The 23146-nt window shown below is 36.3% G+C and overlaps 1 protein-coding gene across 1 annotated transcript in view; it reads right to left on the reverse strand.

Moving 5' to 3' along the window:
* The window catches only part of CACNA2D1 (calcium voltage-gated channel auxiliary subunit alpha2delta 1), a 412683-nt gene that overhangs the window by 30376 nt on the left and 359161 nt on the right, over positions 1 to 23146 (reverse strand). Inside the window, exons 18-24 of the mRNA XM_080936313.1 lie at positions 22711 to 22785; positions 20307 to 20363; positions 16579 to 16650; positions 14833 to 14904; positions 9075 to 9136; positions 2338 to 2414; positions 366 to 426 (exon numbers count right to left, since the gene is read on the reverse strand). Coding sequence (XP_080792439.1) covers positions 366 to 426; positions 2338 to 2414; positions 9075 to 9136; positions 14833 to 14904; positions 16579 to 16650; positions 20307 to 20363; positions 22711 to 22785 — 476 coding nt within the window. The remainder of the gene's footprint in view (positions 1 to 365; positions 427 to 2337; positions 2415 to 9074; positions 9137 to 14832; positions 14905 to 16578; positions 16651 to 20306; positions 20364 to 22710; positions 22786 to 23146) is intronic.

Raw genomic sequence — 23146 nt, forward strand, 5'->3', positions numbered from 1 at the left:
ACACACACACACACACACACACACACACATCAGCTATACAACTTCCAATAGACAATTCACTATTACTGGATGTACTTGTTTATTCCAGCAGACCAAAGCCTTTTTGTCTCATCTGCCCCTGTGCACATGAGTTCTCACACTGCTCCATCTATAGAAATTGTTCTACAAGTATTTAAACAAAATAGCAGGCATAATAATGAATACATAGGATGTTAGAAGCTTACAGGTCAATGTCCTTTGGTTCCATAATTTAACCCAGAATGAAGCTAGAGTAATCTTGTCCCCAGTTTAGGATATATATTTTTTTAAAGGATGAAGCTGACAATGTGAGTTATTAGAAAGAAAATCTGAACAACACAACCAACCTTGGTGCTATGAAAGTATAGCCAGATTCTTCAAAATTGTCTGGCTTCAGGGTTTCTGAATCTGAAAATGTAATAACACAAGATTAGATAAACAAGATAGAGCATGTGTTTCAAGGGTCTATGACAACATGAAAATATTATAGAGTACCTAGTTAGAAAAATTTAAACAAACTACTTACATCCCAAAGTTGAAACAAATTGACTGACAAATTAAACATATCATTAATGCTTTCCAACATTAGATCATAATATGCATAAATTTCACTAGACGGTTACAGCGGTAATTTGACATAAAATTCTACTTATGGTTTTCCATTTACTAATTCTAATACATTTAAATATCTTAAAATCCTGAAGTATTAATCACATATTATAGCAAGTGTTTTGTTTAAAAATATCAATGCAGAGTTTTATCAACATTATGATAAAATGCTTTGAACGAACTCATTCATGCATTGAGTTAAGTAATAAGAATCTTGGGTATGAATTAGTAGGTGGAAAGATGTAAAGAAAAGAAACATGATGTTCAGTCTAGAAAAGGAAATAAATAAGACCGACTTGAGTGTGACAGGTTGCATGAGCAAACACAGGCACACCGGCCCTGTTCTGCTTCCAACTTTCAGGCAGTCATGGAGCAAATTCTAGCAACTGTGAAGCACAGAGGATAATATCCAGTAGGAATGAAAATATTAGTGAAAATGCCGTGTACTAAACAGAAAGAAATTGAGCAACAAGAAAATACTTGCCCTTCATTTTCCCCTTTTTTGCTGTAAATCCATCAGAAAGAGAAAGCAGGGAAACAAAAAAAAGAGGGTAAAGTAAAGGGGGTCACAAACAATATTTTATTCAATGACTGTGAATAAAAATATTGTGCATAGATCAAAGGTCCATTTATGTACAGCTGCAGTTTGGGAAAAAAAACACATATTTTTGAAGGCTGAAAGGTATACCCTGTCACCTTTAGTATTTTTCCCTTCTCTGTACTGTGGTTATTTCAAGGGTCTGTTTTGGCAGAATGGTTGATGCAGGGACACTAGCAAAGATCCCAGCTCTGAACAGAAGCACTTCCCAATCAGCAAAAACGCACTAGTTATCCCCTTCTTGAATCACAGAAAGAACTAGCTCATGCAAGACTGCTGCTTGTTAAAAGACCATCATACCTATCGCGTGAGAGTGCAAATATATATTTTAATCTTCTGCGATATAGAAGTGTCTACTGTTGCTGCAAACAGCAGAAAGACAGGCAGGGAAATGAGGAAAACTAGTAAAAGATATATATGTATTTCTGTCCTGGATCCTAACAGAAAAATATGAGGTTGATAGTACATATTGAGTGTTCTACAGAGGATATGATGGTCATTTTGGTTAGCTATATCTAACATCAAAACCAAAATAAAACATAACAGTGACCTGAAATAGGCCCCAAGGTTAATCACTCCACATTCCGAAAGATGCTTCTATGTGAATTCACTTGAGTTGTTGAGACATTTAATTTGAATTACAAAAACAAAGCCAATTGCTAAGCACACCATTATTCTGGCCAAATGCAAAGGAAGAAGAATTTAGGTCAATCAGGAAATGAGAAGGTGAGATAAGAAAAGGAAAAGCATTGCTAGCACAGCACCAGGAGAAGAGACTAGGTTGGGATGAGCATGTGAAGCAGTTCACACCAGCTCACAGACCCTTAAAACGACAGGCACAGAGGAGACATCACTGCAATGATTCTCTGAGCACATAGCAAGACAGGGAAGGGCGGTCAGACTGCCAGTGAGACTGGAGTACCTGCTCATATTCTAACCGTGTAGAATATTTCTTGTTCCTTGCATGTTTGGGATGGGTGAGAATCATTGCTGTGGATTTGGTAATAATACCTAGTAAAATGTATACGGCTTGGGTACCCCGAAGTCTAGGCATAAACAACTGAGACTAGGAGATAGGAAGTAGGCCCCGAAGTTGCTTTCACAGTACTTACATCTGGCCTGAGTTATTGTTTCTTCTATTTTGGCTTTTATATAGTAAAAACTGTAGGTTGGCAACACCAAGGCCAAACTGCAATAGAAACAAGAGAAGCATAAACGCAAACACAGAAAAATGAAATATAACTTAAAAAAAAAACACACACACCAAGTTCATGGGAAAATCCGGAGACCTTCCTCATGTGAAGGACATTTTACTCTGGCAAGTGAGTGCATTCAGCCAATAGAATTCTTAGTTTCCCCCTTGCTTGACAGTGTCATCCAACTCTTTATAGCACAGGGAATTAAGAGGCAGGGACGTAATAAGCAAATGCAGCCATGAGATAGCTGAGGACAAATGCCTTCGACCCCTGGTACCTTTCCAGACACTGTCATTACATGTTTCAGATTTGAGCAAAGCAAAGCAAAAAGAGAGAAGTTTTACATTTGAACAAAGAAAATATCACACCAGTTGCATATACTGTCTTTATTAGAAATAATGTTAAATGCTTTGAAGTAGCCATAATTAAAAACTAAACACTGAAGGGTTACCATTGGTACTACTGTACAATACACTCTTTGGAGGGATTCAATACCTACTGTTCTAAAGCTCTGGTCCTCTGTGAAGACCCCTCGTGTCTGCATGTGGATAAACTATTATCCTTTATGGTGGTTGCTTGATTCCCACTCATCCTATCGACTGAACAATTGATTTACATGCACATGAACATGCCACGTGACTGAGTATATTGATTTTTACAGAGGAAGGATTTCTTGGGTTTAGTGGATTTAGGAGTCATAAAGCTAATCTAGTCTCATGGTAGATGTCCTAACCAAAGGTCAGCTCCATAGGAATCTTAGGTCAACTTCAAAAATGTTTTAGTCACAAAGAATGTCAAGCAATCCTGTCACTCACCTTGTTTGAATCATTGCTCCCAAGAAGCTATCAGGTAGATAACCTTACACTCTTAGAAGTTTTTAATTCATAGAACATCTGATGACTATATTAGAGTTTTTAATTCAGATTAGGCAGTTGTCAGAAGTAAACTTCTCTTCCTTTTTTAGCTAATATGCACATCTAAGACATAGGGATGATACTTATTCACATTTGATATGCCATGGATATAAATGGATGAAGGAGATGCACATATTTCTAAGATGGCCAATGAGACTGTGAACAAAAGGTAATTCTTTGTTAACATGCTTTTAACATTACCCCCAATATTAGTGAAAGGCAAGAAAGTATGTTCCTTTCTAGGAATTTGAATTTTGTTAGGGAAGTCATCTGTATCTACAGATACAGGAATAGAAATCCAAACTATAACGTTATTACATGTTACGGATAGACAATATGCAACACAACCAATAGAAAATGTCAGACTTATCTTAGGAGTGCAAACGTTAAAATTTCCCTGAAGGCATGTTCACATGCAAAGAAAGGTTTACTTTCCAAATTTAAATTTTGCAATAAAGATGACAAAAATGAGTGCACGCTTGCTATTCTTCATTCTCAATGCCTTTGCCACTGTTAAGACTCTGCGTGTGGAGAAAGAGCAGGGAACTAAAGTGTGATGTAGATTGAATGAACACTTCTGCATTTATTTGATAGGCAACTTCAAGGGGAGGCAGAGATTAAAATTAAAACAAGCAGTGCAACCATTCTGAAAGCAAGATGACCTTTCATGGTTCCCTTGCCATTTTAAGAACAGAAGTACCAAGTATTTAAAAATTGCCTGCCACAAATTTCTCTAAAGGGGAATTGGGGCATTTTTATTTCTCCATAAGCATTTATCATCGTCAGGAACTGCTAATTAAAGCTGAGAGCACCCTATCATAAGAATGCTACAGTATCTCCCTATAAGCTTCAGTTACATGCTATGCATGTGATGTAGCAATCCACGGGGATCCCAACGGAAGCATTAAAATTGGCACATTAAATGTATAATATATTGACCTGTAAGACAAACAGTGTTACTCATAGTCACAAATCATTCTGTAGAAAAATAGTTATAACTATTTCCAAGTCAACCCAACAGTTGCTTCTTCCAAATACTGCAGATAAGATCTTTACCAGCATTCCAAGGCAATGATGCTGTCAAATATAAAGGTTGCTTGAGCTCATAACATGAACCCCATACAACAAGGATTCTTTATTTTCTCTCAGAGATTAGAATTAATAAAGCAAGTGACATGGGATGGATGGAGCCCAAGCAATAGTTTGGTGATTCACAGAAACGTAGTTAACTGAATTAGATGGACTATAACACAGTATTCAGATTAAATTGTTTATCCCTATCCCTAAAGTTTGTCTCTTTAGAAAATAGTGCATTCCAGTAAAAGAAGTAATTTTTTAGGTATTTTGAAATGTGTCATCTATGTTTAGGAAAACAGTAACCACTTTTTAATCAAATCATACATCATCAGGTAGAACATGATATTTGTTAGTCATTTGTGAATTTATCATGCCCAATTTTAGGGCATGAGCAAAATTGAGGCCATCATTAGAGAATGGGACAGGACTATGTGAGGAAAGCATTCAAATTAAGTTTACCATGGCTCCTTCAGAGCACAATTTGTTACAAAAGCAGAAAAACGACAGAGCATACGGGCTGTGTTAGAAAAGGGTGGGACCCAGAGCTCCCAGGGACTAAACCACCAACCAAAGAGTATACATGGAAAGATCCATGGATCCAGATACATATGTAGCAGAGAATAGCCTTATGTGACATCAATGGGATGAAGGCCCTTGGTCCTGTGGAGGCTTGACGCCCCAGTGTACAGGCATGCTGGAGCTGTGGGGCAGGAGTGGGTGAGTGGGTAGAGAAGGACCTTCATAGAGACAAAGGAGAGAGGGGAGATGGGACATGGGGTTTGTGGAGGTATAACTGGGAAGGGGGTTATCATTTAAAATGTAAACAAGTTAAATAACAAAAAAGAAAGAAAGGGTGGCATCAACCACCTTCTCAATAGTCCTCATGAATATCTGTGAGCAAAGAGTGATACTCAACATGAATAAAACATTACTCCCATGGTGCCTTGCTCTTGGATGTGGTAAGGAACGTTTGAGTGAAGAGCCAATGTTTGAAACAGTTACCAACTTCTACCTACCTGTGAACATTATAAGCTACAGGAATGACTGGCTGTCAAGATATATGTAATGGTGGCATGAACAACCTAGATGTAAGCAGCCACTTTCTGTTTGGTAATTAAGCTAATTCCAGATGAAATTTATACCTTGCACCATTTTGGGGCCAAGAGCCAATGAATAGATAGATCATAGGCTCCGGAAGAAGAACTTATTACTATTATTTTGTTAAATATACAAAACACTAAGCCAACTATGGTGACTTATCATTATACCTACAGATTAACGCAGCTCTTAACAGTACTCGGAGGAGTCTCTGTTTGCATGATACAGTGATTATCACAGAGACCCACAAGTGACTAAAATGAAAAAAAAAAAAAGGAGATTTCACGATTCTTGGCCTTAAATTCGATATCTACATCACATCTTAAGGCTCGATGATCAATGTAAAAGAAAGAGCAGTAAGTCACGTGTGGTGAATGACTACATGAAAACTGTCTCTATGTTCCACTGCACATAGGAACTTACAGCAGTTCCACAGAATGCACAAGATCTGTGCAAGAACAGTTCAGACAAAACCCCAGCATGATGAAGAGAGATGTGCCCATAACCCCAGGCCTAGTTTAGACTTATTAGAGAATGATTGCTCTTGGAAAAGGAAGGATGAGTTTTCCAGGATTGTAGCCCCTAGTAAGATTATCATACTTCTGTGGAAGGCAACACATCCAAAACTATACTGGGTGGTTAGGGAAGCAGGGGATACGTCTGGGAGGAGTTGTGGGGAACAACTGCAATTCAAACATCCATAAGGAACTAAAAGCAAGCAACACCCCAAAATTTAGAGACTCAAAAGGGAAATAAAAGTGACAAATATGGCAGACTCATTGTCCTCGTCAAAAAGATTAAGTGTTTCTACACTTTGGTTTTCTCAATCCCAAAGGCAGGAACCATATTCCCACACAGTGTAACCAGTATTTTTATTTTGTGATGAAGTCATTACTTAAGACAGAGCTTCCCAATGTCCTGTACCTTCATGGGCTTTTAATGGTTTATTAAAAAAAACAAACCTGAAAGATGGACATAATCAAAAGAAATGAAGAAACATAGGAACCATAAATGTTAGATTTACAATATAATTGGTAGATGGAAGATAGTAAAACAATAGGAGTAATTATAAGTATAACCCAAACCATAACTAAATTTAATAATAAGTAAGAGTAATCTAAAACTAAGAAAACTGGAGGACTGTGATGTGATATCTCAAAACAAAAGGATACAGGTTCGTATAAACAACATTGTAGGTTTTAGATATCTCTGGCATCCAAATACTTCCATACAAGATTGTGTGTATGATATTTTTAAACTGGGGATTAACAAAAGAAAAAAACAACAGCAACAACAACAACAACAACAACAACAAAAAGATTTAGCTGAGCCTGAGTCTGGCACAAACAATTAATTAAAATTCATAGTAATTGGAATCAAATTCCTAGCCAAAGCCCACAGGAGAATATTATGGTGAAAATTTTAGGTTATAATTTTATGAATTTAAGAAGAAGAAGCATTGAAAATTTATTCAAGTGAAAATGTGTTTCTTCATATTGAGACTCTTCAATTTTGTGCTTCTTTAGAAAGTATCTACTATGTGCCACTGTGTTATGAGCATGGGGCTCAGAGATAAATGAGGTAGAATCTACCTCTGCCTTCTTAGAGCCTAAGGAAATAGTCACTGACAGAGTTAAGTGTCTCTCCATAAGTCTCATGTATGTTCCTGTGTAAATGCGAATGAGTGGTTGGTAAGCTCAAGGGAGATAACACAGTGTTTTAACCAAATATGTCAGAAATCTCTCTCTGAAGAGTGAGGGATGGCAGGATGTAGATGAGGAATGAACAAGAGGCTCAGTCTTGAAAAGTCATCTTAATGGAAAATGGATGGGGGAACAAGGGCTTGGTGCAGAATGCCAGTGGTGTCTGTGAAGAGAGGGTAGCTCAACCGAAGAGAGGGTAGCTCAACCAGAAGGTGTTCAGTTGAGCATACAAACAGTAAATTGAGATATCTATTGGTGAAGGAGAACAGAAGGTCATGGAGCCAATGCCTTGCTAGACTTTGTCTATTATATTGTTTGAGCTGCCTGCTACGGTATATGAGTGGGATCATATTAATTAAAATCAAGTATCATCTTTCTCTGTACTGAAAGTAGAACCAAAGACAAAACAGAGGTATACATTTAAGCAGTTGTGCACTGTGGTGAGAGTTTTCCCTGACAACAGAACTGAAGAAAATAAAACCCAAGAGAAAGTGCCCTGAGAATTTATGGGTTTCAAGAAAGAAATAAGCCATCAAAAAATATAGATAAGCATCCTGAATTTGTTCTTAAAGGCTGTAAGGGTTAGGTGAAGTATGGTATTGGAAATGATTGGAAGGATATAGAAATGTGGTAGATAAGATGTACAAGCTGCAGATGACTTTTAAGTCGGTGACTACATAGGAGATGATGAGCTCATTAGAAAACAGGCACTGGAGAAATGGGGAGTCATCTTTCTCAGTACTATGTAAGTGTGGGTTACAGACTTGTCCACTTGCCAACTGACTGTACTTAGCCCATGAATTAAAAATATAGAAATTGAGAGATTAAGAGTGTGGATATAATGATAAACAATTGACCTTCTGCTCTTAATGTATGTTAATATTTATTTTAGCAAATGTATCTTGGTTTACTTTACATATGGATATGTCTTAAACAGTGATAGAATATGGATCTCTGTGAATGTACGGAGGTACAAATGAGGAAAAATCAGTAGAGCCTCCTATCAGAAAGGATGGCTGAATGAGAGATATGGTTTGATGACATGAGGTTAAAAAATGGGAATTTCCAAGAAGACAATGAAGAACAAGAAACATTTTACGGTTACGAAAATGTCAGTTACAAGACCAAAGAGAAATCTGGAAATGCTGACAAGCACGAGACAGGAGAATAGCTGGGCATGTGGAACACATCTTTAATGCCAGCATTCAGGAAAGAACTTATGCAGAAGCATGTATCTCTCTGAGTGAAAGGACAGCCTGGCTCATAAAGTGAGTTCCAGGGCAGCCAAGGGTTACACAGAGAAATCCTGACATGAAAAACTAAAGAGAGAAGTGGACTAGAAAGTTACTGAGTTTGAACAAAGGGGAGAATCATCTAATGCATTATTGAGTATTGGACTGTCTAGAAAATGGGTGGAATCAAGACATTATTAAACTAATAGATGGCACTATTTTTTTATAAAACGGATTATGAGCAAAAGTACACTATTATTTTCAAGGTAAACCACAACATTCGTGAAAACTATTAACAAAATTAAAATAAAAGAGGAAGTTAACGGGGGCATAACTATAAATTATTATGGGGATTGCGTAAATTTTATTACTATTTTAATTAAGTAAACTTACAATTTCTAAATATTGTACTGCTAGCTACTTTCCACCTTTTGAATTGTATCCTAAAAACCAAATTCTGTGATTCATTTCTCTCTTGCAGGGAGTAATTTTTCCACTGAAAAATCCACCGAACATAGCAAATTTAGGAATTTATACTCATCTATTGAAAATTGGTTACCAAATATTAGAAAAAGTGCATTGAACTGAATATTCCTTTATACAAGGCAGTTTTAAATATAGGTAAATACCTGTAATCTGTGCCGTTGACGGGTGTCCATGTGTATGTTCGATTTCCTTTGTCAATGTATCTCTAAAAAGAAAGTTAAATATGGTCATTACAACCCTTTTCTATACTGATTTATAGAAAAAGCCAAAACGTAATGTACATCTGCAAATTCTGTGGTCATTTCAATATTCTTTTTAACAAGTGAAAGAGCCCACCTCCAGAAGAAAGACAGGACATCAAGTGAGGAATGGGGTTGCTATCTCAAAGTCAAAAATCTGACCCATATTGTTCCTGTCTGAAAAAACTGCAGGGATGTAAATGGAGAGGAGCCCAAGGAAAAGAAGGTCCAGGGAAAGGCCCAAAAGGGGATCCAGCTCAAAGGGAGGCCCAAAGGCCTGACAACATTACTGAGGCTATGGAGTGCTCACCAAAAGGGACCTAATATGACTGCCCTCTGAAAAATGCAACAAGCAGCTGAAAAGGTCAGATGCAGATATTTGCACCCAGTCTACCAACAGAACCTACTGACTCCTGTGATTATATTAGGGAAAAGCTGGAGGAAGCTCAGGGGAACCATGTAAGAGGACCAGCAGTCTCAATTAACATGGAGCCCTGAGATCTCTCTGCCACCAGATCACCAACGAGGCAGCATACAGCAGCTGATATTAGTCCCTCAACATGTATACAGCAGAAGCCTGCCAGGTCTAGGTTCAGTCAGAAAAGATGGACTTAACCCTCAAGAGACTGGAAGCCCCAGGGATTTTAGAGGTCTGGTGGGGTAGGTGGGGTGGGGACATCCTCTAGGAGACAAGAGAGTAGGGAGGAGGCTTGGGATGTGGGACAGTAGGAGGGTGGACCAGGAAGGGAATAAAATCTTGAGTCTAAAAATAAAATTAAATTAAAAAAGAAAAAAAACACAAGTGAAAGATATATTCTATTATAAATTTTAAATACATTGTGCATGCGTGTTAAGTAGAAGTCTGGAATAGAACTAAGTACCGGTTAGGGATTCATAATCATAAAAGCTTAGTATTTCATAACGAAGTACTTTCTTCAGAACGATGAAAGATTTCAGTTAAAACCAAATTTAGTGATGAAATAGAATCATAAAATACTAGACGGGGCTCAAATGTCAACCACAGTGGAGCATGTTTAATAATGATGGTACACACGAGGAGGAAAATTATCCTTTCTACATCTAAAAGTAAAATCACCGTCTCACAAGGCCTATGAAGGGAACTCTCATGTTGCTATAAATAGATAATTACTCCATCATTGAAGGTGAGGTAAACATCTATTTTCCTTAGACAAAAGGCATCATTAAATAAATAGTTCGTGGATCTACAATACCTCCCATGTCTTAGAACAATGGTAAGACACATCTTTTTTTTTTTTTTTTTTTCTACTCGGTATATTATTCACACACATGCAGCTTTTAATTTCTGACTTGCTCTGAACATTTGCCTTATTAAAGAATAACTTTAATCCTGATAGACATGGCTGTAAAAATCCTGAGGCAAGTGTCATGAAAAGCATTCACTTTCCCTGTAAAGAGAAATAGGGCACAATCCTGGAAACAAAATGACCTGCCTTCCAGTGCTGATATGTGTTAACATTCAATTTTCCAGTTTCATAGGTGTGAAAAGTGGTTCAATGAAAAGGCAAGCAATTCCTTATAAGAAATACTGGACTTCACCATTATCTGACTGTTGTCTGAGGAGTTCTGAAACTTTGAGTAAAAATAGACTAAAAGCATTGTACTTTAAAAGTTATCACAAGACCTTAAATATTCCTGCTAGATTTTACATAAGGCAAACAAAGATCTAATTTGTTCAGTGATATAACTTTAAAATCATAATAATATCTCACTAGCAATGGAGGCATGTTCCTTAATCTTTATCCTCTCCAGGATGAGCTACTGCTTGTGTTCTTGATGTTGTTATTCTGGTGTGAGTAAGATGATATCACAGAGTAGTTCTGATTGGCATTTCCTAGTGACTAATGACGTTTGAACATTTCTTTAAGAGTTTCTCAGACATTTGGGTTCCTTTTTTATACAATTTCTGTTTAGATATGTATCCCCCATTCTTTAATTAGGTTACTTAATTTCTTGATGTCTAGGTTTTTTTTTTTTTGAGTTCTTTATATATTTATGAAATTAGCTCTCTATCAAATGTGTAGTTGGAAAAACTCGTTTTCCATTCTGTAGGATGCTGTTTTATGACAACAATGATAGAAGCATTTTACGTTCAGGAGGTGCCTATATTGTTGATTTTAGTTCATCTGCAAACTTATACAGCCACTATGGAAATCAGTGCGGTAGTTCCTCAGAAAGTTGGGAATCAATAGACCTTAAGATCCAGCTACACTACGTTAGGGAATGTGTCTAAAGGACACTTCATCCTATCATGAAGAACATATGTTCACAATGTTCATTGCTGTTCTATTCATAATAGTCAGAAATTAGGAACAAAATATATATCCCTTAACAGATGAATAGATTAAGAAAATGTGATACATTTACACAGTGGAATATTACTTAGCCATTAAATGATAAAATCATGAAATTTGCAGGAAAATAGATGGAACTAGAAAAAAAAATTATCTTGAATGAGGTAACCCAGACTCAGAATGTCAAGTATTGTATGTATTCAGTTAAAGCAGTGTAACCACTACCCATACAGCCACCAGGGTTAGATATCAAGTATGGAACTAACAGGTACACATAGATCTCCCTAGGAAAGAAAAGTAGACTAGAGATAGGTGGATGCAGAAAAGTGGAGCTCAAGGATCAAGTGGAGAGGGAAAAGGAAGAGGCGCAATCGTGGGTATCTGATACAGCTAACATTCAGGGCCCTTTGGAGAGAAGTACAAAAACCTGATATACTAAAAGCTTCCTAAAATTCATACATATATGATGGTACTGGAAATGGTATTGCCAAATAATGGAGAAGACAGAAGCCTGCTGAACGGCTGTTGTCCAGGACTGTGAGTGAATTACACTTAACTTAGATGTTGGCCAATGCCAAACAAATATGGCCTTTGCATTTTATAAACCGACACCATGTCCCCACTGTTAAATGGATCACCTACATAACTCATTTAACCTGGAGACATAGAGCTGGTACCTACACAGAGACTTCACCTTTAGTTGCTAGTGACTTTGGTACACGAAGGTACTCTGCAAGCTACCAAAAAACAAAACAAAACAACAACAACAACAAAAAAAAAAAAACCAAAAAACTTCAAACACCAACCCATCCACAAACCACTGATCTACAACAGTGTTCAGTCTCTAAGACATGCTTGTGCAATGGGGGCAAAAAGCTTATGAGAGTAACCAACTGATACCTGATTTGACTGAAGGCCTACTCCATGAGGTAGAACCCATACCCAATACTGCTTGGGCAGCCAAAACCTGAGACTAGATAGCTCAGAGACGTAGGGTAAAGCAAAATGCTACTGTTCTGCTAAAAGAATGCAGGAGTATAAATATGTTTAGTGGCACTCTGATATACTCATAGCACAGTGTTCCACTCAGCCATCAGCAGAGAAGCTTCCTCCTGCAGTATGGCAATAAATAGTCACCTACACCAGACAGCATGTGGGGTGACAGACTCAGATACACGAAGCCCCAAACATCATAGAAGACACCATGGGCGTCTTATTTTTAATTTTCATTTTATTATATATAATATGTAAAATATAGCATATAATAGTGTATACATTAATATATATTGTAATATAATTACATATGTAATATGTAATAATCTATATAATATCATATATTATATATTTCACATACATGTATTTATTTATTATATAATATGATAATTAGATGTATATTATACACAATAATACACAATATTTAATGTATTATGTATAATATATAACATATGGAACATGTATATAATGTAAAATATAATATAATAAATTATATAGTATAGAATGTAAATAAATACACATACATATGTGTATATGTATACACACATATATATGTATGTATATATATTTGGGGAGTATATATTATGGCTTCCAGTTTAGTGTTTTGATAGAATTCCTGAGCTTGTGAACAAATTGGCCTCTCCATCCTCTAAGTTTTCTTAGTCTCTTTTCCTTCCATATATTTGTTTCGTCCTAATATGATTTTATTGTATTATACTATATTATAATTAATTGGAAGCCCAGTTCATTTTCCTATGAGAGACAAAGGTGGACCTGGATAGGAGTAGCAAGGAACTGGGAAGAGAAGAGGGAGGAATAATCACAATCAGGATATATCATGTGAGAGAAAAATCTATTATGAATAAAATATAAATGATGAAAATAATCATCATGATGTATATGTAATAGTTATTTTTTATATTTTAATAAAACTGACATTTAAAATCAAAAAGTTAGATCAAGTTAAAGTAAATAATAGATTTTCAAGAGGAGTAATTTTGTAACAAATGACTAGCAAATGTATCTGTCTACAACAAAGCATTTAAGAGAAAACTGAAAATTTCTAAGACAGACACATGGTGTTCATAGGTGAATATTCCTCAAAGACTGAATTGAGTAAATTGAAAGAGGGGAACTAGCCATGTGAAAACAAGCTCTAAGCTGAATAAAGAATGTGAAGGTCAGAGTTCTTGGAACAACATGGAGGAGTTGGCAGAAGTGTTAAATACTTTACATCCTTGCTTCAGGAAGCAAAGGGTGAAGACTGTGGCTGAAGTAGAAGCCATGAGAGTTGATATTTCCATGAAAATGAAAATCTTAATACCTCCTTTTCTGTTCTGGTAATAATCCCTCATAATTCTATCAAAACAAGAAATGCTCTGTGCTGTTGAAAATATTTAGATAGAATGTTCCTTTTAGGGGAAGAGTTGCCAAGAAATAGGAAAAAAAAATGTTCCTAAAACACATAGGACTCTGAGTGAACAATACAAGTTATATGTAAATGTTGCAATTAACTTACAGACACTAAAATATCTTAATCCTGTATATTTCTGAACATTCAAATATGTGAATTCTGTTTTGATTTCAGAGATGGCTGATAATGGATAGAAAGTATCCACACATCTAAAAATCACTTACACTTAGACATGAATCAATTATCAATTTATTATATACACTAGTGAATGAGGGTAGTTGTGTTATCACATGACTTATTTTTTAGAGTTAAGTATAGAAAAATTATAAAAAATAAGATGGTATAAAGAGTAAAACAAGATAAAGCACACATAACACAATCTCTAGAAAATCTGTGTTTACAAATAATACAATGTATCCCATAATATTACTTAAGTTAAATATTATCACAGCCGTGGCCTAAAGAGGCATATTTCTTATAAAAATGAAGCATATATACACTAAACATAGTTTTAAGAATGTAGTGTTTAAGAGTTTTTATCTTACATGTATTTGTGTATGTGTGTGTGTGTGTGTGTGTGTGTGCAGATGTTTCTCTGTCAGCGTATATGTGCTCAGGTGTGTAGGTGCCTGTAGAGTTGGAAGATGCTAGCAAAGCTCTTGGAATCTGAGTTACAAGCAAAGGTGGGTGGAATATGAACCCCAGATCTCACAATTGAGCAGCAAGTGCTCTTAAATCGCTGAGCCTTCTCACTCTAAAGTAAGAATATAGCTTTTCTTTTTTATTGGTGCTTTTAATGTAGAAAATATCTGTTCACTAGAGGGATCCTTGTTTAAAAACAATATTTAAAAGGAATGTCAAATTACCAATATCAGTTCTTAACGTGTACTTCCATTTAAGAACAAGCTAAATGGATTCTTACCTCATCTTGAGACTTGACCAGAGTTCTGAATGTTTTTTCTCCACTTTCTCCATCTATCATTTTATTTCGAATCTAAGAGAAAATCATTTCCATTATTCCAGAAAACAAACCGGCCAGTTGAATATTACAAAACGGTCATTATCAAGATTTTTCCTTATTTCAGTGAAATTTAATAAAAATGGCAGAACAGCTATACTACTAGATAAGATTATTTAGAACTTTTAAAGATGTCACATTGTAACCATTTTCCATTATTGTACAGTAAGTATACAAGTAAGTATATACTTAGTGGACTTTCTGTTCACCACTATGCAAGTTTTGAACCATAACAGTAAAGGTGTCATAACCGCCCTGTGAGCAAGGGAGATTTCAATAGGACATAGACAATGAGAAATAAAATGTATGTCTATTCACAGAATTAACATGTAATGTAAAATACTTCAAAATCTTCCTCACCTAAATAGCCAATTCTTGGTGACGAAGGACTCAGAATTGTCCTTCACATTTTGGTATTGTATCTTAGTTCTGAAGAGCAGGTTGGGGTAGCCCTGGGACTCTCCTCAAAGCCCAGGTGGATTTCAATCTTTGAAGAGTCTTTACAGCCCTGTCTCCAGAGTGCTGGAGATACAGGACCCCAAAATTTGGCTTGCCCCTTGTAATTTACTTTTATATGTCATATGTAACAGTTCTGAAGAATTACATAATAATAGATATTCATAAAGACCTAGTAGGATATCATATCACATAGTGTCCTCTCCCTAAAACTTTCCAACTCCTTAAAAGGTTAGATTCATAGGAATCCAGGTCAGATTCACAGGAAACCATTTCAGTCTATTGGAAACTAAGAATTTTTTCTAAAACAATATTTTTAGAACATTATAGTTGGGCGTTAACAAATATCAGTGAGTCAAACAACTTGGTGTGAAAAAAGCAAATCTACAAAATATAGGATGGATATAATTTTCTTAAAATATTTTCAGTTTGAAGGTGAAACAAAAAAGGTTTACTTTAAAACTAACCAAACTTTACTATGCCCATGCTCTTTCCCTAAGCTCTCCATGTGTCACTTCTCTCTGTCACTATGTTGCAGGAAGCAGACTCTGAGAGACTGAATGTGGTCATTATGGTGACCCAGGGGAACTGCAACTCCAGACCTCAACCTTGTCATCATTACCTCTGTTTTAAGAAACCCGGAGACATGCGAGCACTCCCTGTGCCATGCTCCGGAGTAACTGTGAACTTAATCATTTCTGTTTTCCTATTACATAACCATCTTTACTAGTATCAAACAGCCTGGCAGAGGAAGTGACATGTGACTTTTGTTGAAATACAACAGAAGCATGTTGGTAAGTGCCTTTGTACCAACATTACAGCTGTTTTCCTCACACGGTCCTTCATGCAGTTGGGTGGCTGGAACCCTTCCAACCTCTCAACAGCATAGCATGTTGGTCTCTATGCGTTTAATTAAAATCATTGTTTTGTACATTTAAAATAACTCTTCCTTTGGGATGAACAAGAACATGAAAACCAAGTGATGCCACAACTAACCTGAACTATCTATTCTTTGTCAATAGAAGTTATTGGAAGAAGACAGTCCAGGACACGCACAGTTTTAATGGCATAGATCATATCAGTGTGAGCGAGATGATAGATAGATGCAAATCATTGTTCAATAATGATCATGGGAGGGGGAATGCAGCCTCAGGTCACGTGTCTCTCTGGCTTAGGCCTACTGTACACACTCACCTCCACTTTAATATCATTCTCTAACTCAGCATCCAGAAAATCCAGTGTGACTGGCTCCTGAGATTTGGGGTTCTACATATAACACAAGAGTTAAAGGATTAAAAAACAATAGCGGTGTGCAGAGTAACTTGTAAAGCACATTTAGCCTGAAACAATTCTATAAAAAATCACTCACCTTCCTTGGGAGCTAGACATTGAGCTTTAAGTGCACTGGACAGCTATCAATCATTGGACAGCTATCAATCATTGAACAGCTATCAATCATTGGACAGCTATCAATCATTGGATAGCTATCAATCATTGGACAGCTAATGATCAATTAAACTTGAGGCAGCAAGTAACTAGAAATGGACCCCATGGGTTCATAAAACACCATTGCTCACTTTAACATCCGCTGCCTTTTCTTGTGGTGTGTAAGAAAGCTCACTGTGGGACATGATAGTGTACTTCTTTATTTATATACTATTATCTGGTAAATTTACCTCATAAGGTGTGATTTTAATTTCCCTCTGTTTAAATTTTTTTTTTGAAAGAATTATATATATATATATATTGAGTACACTGTAGCTGTCTTCAGACACACCAGAAGAGGGCACCAGATCCCATTAAAGATGGTTGTGAGCCACGATGTGGTTGCTGGGAATTGAACTCAGGACCTCTGGAAGAACAGTCAGTGCTCTTAACCACTGAGCCACCTCTCCAGCTCTTTTTATTTCTCAAACATTAAAGGAGGCCATTAGATTACTGAATAGGCAAAATGTACTCATTTCCTTATCATTCTTGCTACATCATATAACATATCATAGTAGAGTTCCAACATTTAGTACAATAAAAAATTTTACTTAAATAAAAAATTTCAAAATAATTGAAAACTTTAAGAGGTAGACATTAAAATAATTATTAAAATGTATCACCCAAATCTGGCCATAATTATACACCAGTAATCAGTGCAGTCTATGTTTGGTTGCTTGCAAGAGTGGCAGAAATTTTACCAGGAGCTTGCAAAAGACATCTGTATTGGCACTGTTTTAAACACCATGCTAAAGTGACATGCCTCATAACAAAATAGTAGCAGACAAAGATCTGTCCAATTTGCATATCTTATGTAAATGAAGAATGATGTGGTACAGTAGACATAGAACAAATTTATTTTGTAATCATGCTAATGAGTTATTTCTGGGACTATTCCACTTTTTTTAAAAAAATCTGAATTTTAGATCTTCATGGTGTTTTATGAATACTGATTCTTCAAGTAACAATGTTCGAAATACTCTCTGTGTGTCTTTTGTGATGGAGCTGGGGACTGAGTCCAGGACCTCGTGTAAACCCAGCAAGCAATCTACCCCACAGACCCTGTACCCAATAAATGCTTCACATATTCACTGCTTAAAGACCAGTATAATCATAATCTATAATATTGAGAGAAAGTATTGGTTTTCAGCACAATACACCATTGTTTGGATGCATAGTTTTTACTCTAGGAGAAAATACTCATCTGAAATGTGGGTGTGGGATGGAAATAGAAGTCAATATTGAGAACTTGTGTTAAGCCCATGAAACTTGCAACTTCCGTAATAAAAAGGCACAACAAATGTTTCACAATCACTATTATACAAACAATGAAATTAAGATGAAACCAATGCAAAACAGATCTCAAGGCAATCAAATGATAAATAAAAACAGAAATAGGAAGGTTTCTCTTACATGCAATGGATAATGTATAGAATGACCAGCCCCAAACAGCATGCAGGGAAGAGCCATTATCAGGAGGAATTGACAATATGCAGTTCATGTCCCAATCCAACATATAAAGACAGAGAAGAAAAGGAAATCATAAAGGAAAATTGTCAATGCATCACTTGTGCTTGTAAATGGCAACCTGGCAGAGCATCATTTTAGAAATATCCGTCAAAACCATACAAACAAGAAAGCTGAAAACACAGTCTCTTCATAGGAAAACACCAAAACGGGCTTGAAACAATCTGTTTAATGTGATGGTCTTAAAAGACCAACATAAAAAGATTAAATATCTAGGACTTCTCATCAGCCTGAGTTTCAACTAGCATAATTACCAAGGGCCTTGCTGATGTCAACAAATTTTAAATTTGTACCAATTATGAGTCACTGTTAATATAATACCTAAGAGTTCAAGAGTATTTCCCCAATTAAGAAGTCTCATGTGGTTGCTAGTTTGCCATTTAGGGTTTATTTAGAATAAAAAGAAAATAATCATTTAAGTTGGCTGTTTTTAAATATTCAATAACATTTACATGCAATATTTATAGTTGTGGTTAAAAAAAATAAAATTTACCAAAATGCACATTAAAAGCGAGAACTATAAGATACTGTATAAGTAGCATGCAAGCGGAGGAACAAAATTGTTTCCTAGGTGAGAAAGGTATATACGTCATTCATTTCAGCCTCTTCGGGAATCCTAAAGGATTCTATGCAGTGTATGCATAGACTCAGATTATCATGTAATTCTAGCTGTGAGAGAGCTAAAGCCTCCAGCAGTCCTCACTGCTACACTCCTGACAGAGAGGGAGCTGGAAAACCCACTGGAGCCTATGACAGTTCATGAAGAACTGTCAGGGGCAGGGCATAGCATCGATGTGTGTGTTTAGTTTCCCAGGCAGGTGCAGAATGAGAATCGGTCCACCTCCCTGCTTCTCAGATGGAAACACTGGTGTCCAACAGGGTTTTGTGTATTGCTCGAAGATAAAGCATTGCCGATCAGTAGAACCAGATTATAACTCAGTCCCACCGATCCGTACTTAAAGATCACTTAACACAATGATGCCCCTCAGTAGACTTCTATCACGTTTTAAAGGAAGTGATAGGCGTAGTTCCCAAAACCTACAATGATGTGAAATTTTCTTTAACATTTTGTATCTCTGTGACTACGTTATGGGAATATCCTCCTGAGCTGGAGATCATTGCACACATATATAAGTAACCAACACAGAAAAGGGGTCTTAGACTAGTTTTCCAAAATCAAACAAAAAAACCCCCAAAACTCACACTTTAGATTTCCAAATCTGAACATTTTCAACTAGTTGAGGAAAGATTCTCAAGCTTTTAATCCCAAACAAGTTATTATTATTATTACCATCATCATCATTATTGGATATATTTACTTTTTATTTTGCTTTGTGTGCATGTGTTTCTGAGCGTTTTGTATGTGCAGTGCCCAAAGGAAGAACAAGGGGTTGTTGGATCCACCATGAGGGTGCTGGGAAGCACACTCAGGTCCCTGGGAAGCCTTTGTGACATCTCTCCAGCAACCAAACTCAGTTTTTAGAAACGCAAAACAAAAACAGTTTGGCTAAAAATTCTCATTTATGGAAATTAAATCACAACACAAGAATCATGACTTCATTTGCACTTAGAAATCACTTTCACAAGCAAACTGTTAGGAAAACATGGATACATTATTAATTCCACCAAATTTAATAACAAATTTGCCCAGGAGCCATTTCATTCTGATTACTCTGATTAACATTATTAGATAAACTTCCTTAGCCATCTTCAGCCAGTGCAACCCTTTGCCATAATTAACACACGCTGCTTCAGCTCACTTAGAAGGGAAGCTCACTTCTGCCTCATGCTCTAGAAGCTGGGTGTCAGGAAAGGCACCCTCATGTGTCAGCTTTGAGAACGGAAGCTTGACTCCCAACTCTGATTCAGCAAATCTGAAAGCACTGCTGTCTACCTTCATACACGATTACCTGAACGTTGGGTCTCCTTTTTCTTAAATTAATTGTCGGGATACCTACGCCAATAGGCTGAAGCAACAGAAAAATGGCAGTTCATTATCCTACATATTAACACAAGACTTCTATCCTCCAGTAAATTCTAGCCAGGAATTTCCTTGACAAGAAACAGAACAAATGGCGTCTTCACAACTCAAAACCTTTGAATCCACGACAACAAAGCAAAACAAAACCAAAACTATTAATGGTAGTAAAAAATAATTTCTTTTAAAGAACATGTTTATTTTTTTTCCTGGATTTTCCTTAAGAGTCTAAAAATTGGAGAGTGGGAGAGATAGTTTGTCCTAGATAAATTTTCTTGGCTGAAACAAAAAAGGATTACAAGATAAATACTGTTGAAATGTGCATGATATGAGTAAATAAGATACAAAATTGGAGAAGCCCCTACGAAGTTTGTTGTTGTTGTGTTTGGTTTCTATTGTAGATTTTTTTGGTGATGAAGTTGTAAAAGAAGACTGGGCTTCCTTGATCCTCCTTGGACAATGGAAGCAGCAGCTCACAGTGGGATTAGTGTTTATCTCAAGGAAGCCTGAGAGTTCTCTGTTGTCCCCTTGGTTCCTCTTACCTTGCGGTATTAGGGGAAAAAACTGTCTCACAAGGAGGAGCAAACACTGAACCCACTCATGTCTTAGTCCTGCATTTCACAATGCCCTCCACCAAAAGGAACAAAACAAGTTTTATTGTTTAGAAGCTACTAGTCTATACTTTTTATAAAAATTGCTGTGGTAGTCTGAATGGACTGTCACAAACATATTAGGATATTACCAAATTTTGCACATTTAAAATCTGACTGTTATCTGAAAAAAAAAATGAAGTAACTGATATTATACTAAAGAATAATTTAACACTAATGCTAAATTTATTTTTCTTATTGATTTCTTCGACATCAATTTTACACAATTTTTTATACAATTATTTATTTATCAGATAGCATATCTAAAACTAGTCTGGTCATTTTAATGAGAGAAATAAAAAAAACCTATGGTAGAAAAATCAGAACAGATAATTCACTATTTGTTGAAATAAGCTCATGGAGTGATACTTTTTTAAAATGACACTTCGGTAGAAAAATTACACAAAACATTTGTGATTCACTCATTTACTGATATTCTGAAGCAATCCCGTGGAGAAGTCTAGAAAGTACAAAAACTGTACTGAGATATTTTGTAATAATATAGTAATAAGAAAAAATCATGGTGCTGGCATCGTCACGCCTGCCTGTGTTATAATTATTTCACCCTTTAAAAATCATCATGCGCCTTCTCAGCATCCAGTGAGATGACCATGCGGTTTTTTTCTTTGAGTTTGTATATCTGGTGGATTACATTGATGGATTTCCGTATATTAAACCATCCCTGCATCCCAAAGATGAAGCCTACTTGATCATGGTGAATGATCTAGAGACTATCATCCTGAGTGATGTAACCCAGTCACAGAAGAACAGACATAATATGCAGTCACTGATAATTGGACACTAGCCCCAGAAAACTCTGAACATTCCAGAAACAAAGTCACAGGCCATATGAAGTTCAAGAGAAACAAAGGCCAAAAAGTGAAAACCTTAGTCCTTCTTAGGGAAAAAAAAGTTTATAGCACCCTTTCAGAGTGGGGTACACCGGAACATTAAAACACTAATAATCCAAGAGCTAAGAATATAGCTTTGTGGCAATTTTTGGTATTCAAAAATTATTATGTTTAATCTATATATACCAAGAAAACTCTGTTTCCATGTTCTGTTTTGTTCTGCATGTACCTTATGCTTATGTTAACTAGTAGATTTCAATGCATGCTATCAAACCTCTAAAAGAATTAAGTACTGACAAAAATATATTCCTATAGTGTTATGCCAAAATGCCTTTAAAAATCTGTACATCTATCTCTCTCTTTCTTTTAATAAAGTTGAAAGAGAAAAAATAATAAAAAAATTGATTATGGGCACTAGGGAGAGAACTTACTATTTTGAATATATTGATCGTATGCTGGTGAAAGAGCTGGGATAACTGGCTATGTACTGTCTGTTACTAGTCTGGTCCTTCCCCTGTGTCAGATGCTCTCTGGAGCAATGGCCTCTTAGAGTCTTAAAGTAGCAAGTGGGATACATGGAAATGAGGCTCACATGAGATGACGGCTGTCCTGAGAGGAGTAGGTAGGCTAACTCGGTAGAGAAAATAAAGACTGCCATTAGATATTTCATATGATGTCATCAGTAACCTTGCAATCTCCTAAGGGAGGCACAGGGCACTATTTTTTTTTTTTTTTTGTCTTTAATCTTACAAAGTGAATTCCAAGTCACAATCCCACTAATTTTAGTCAGCAATTATACCAAAAATTAGCAAATATGAACACATTATATACATACCTTTGGCTGAAGATTTGGATGCAATAAGACATAACCATTAGGATCAATTGCAAAATAGTAGCCATTGGGACACAGCTGAAAAAACAGTAAAAATGCTTAGGGATTCCTTGGTCAGAACCAGAAATCCACATTAAATGTTGTACTAGATATCCAGTACAAGTCTTGAAGCACACTGAAGAAATAAAACATGGGATCTTAACCTTTCTAAAATATTCTTGAACTTTGCAAGATTAGCCACATGCCTTTGTGGCAACTTGTATTATGTTAATGTAGGTCCTCCAAATTGTTAGCAAGAGAATCTGCACTCCCACAAATAAGACACAGAGAGACCCTGCACCCAGTTGGTTCTGATTGGTAAATAAAGCTGCCTGCACACAGAGTTGAGACTTTTAGGAGAAGGAAGAAGATCTCCTAGGCCAGGAAAAGGAGAGGAAAG

This window comes from Micromys minutus (assembly GCF_963924665.1).
Source record: "Micromys minutus genome assembly, chromosome: 23".
Classification (NCBI taxonomy): Eukaryota; Metazoa; Chordata; class Mammalia; order Rodentia; family Muridae; genus Micromys; species Micromys minutus.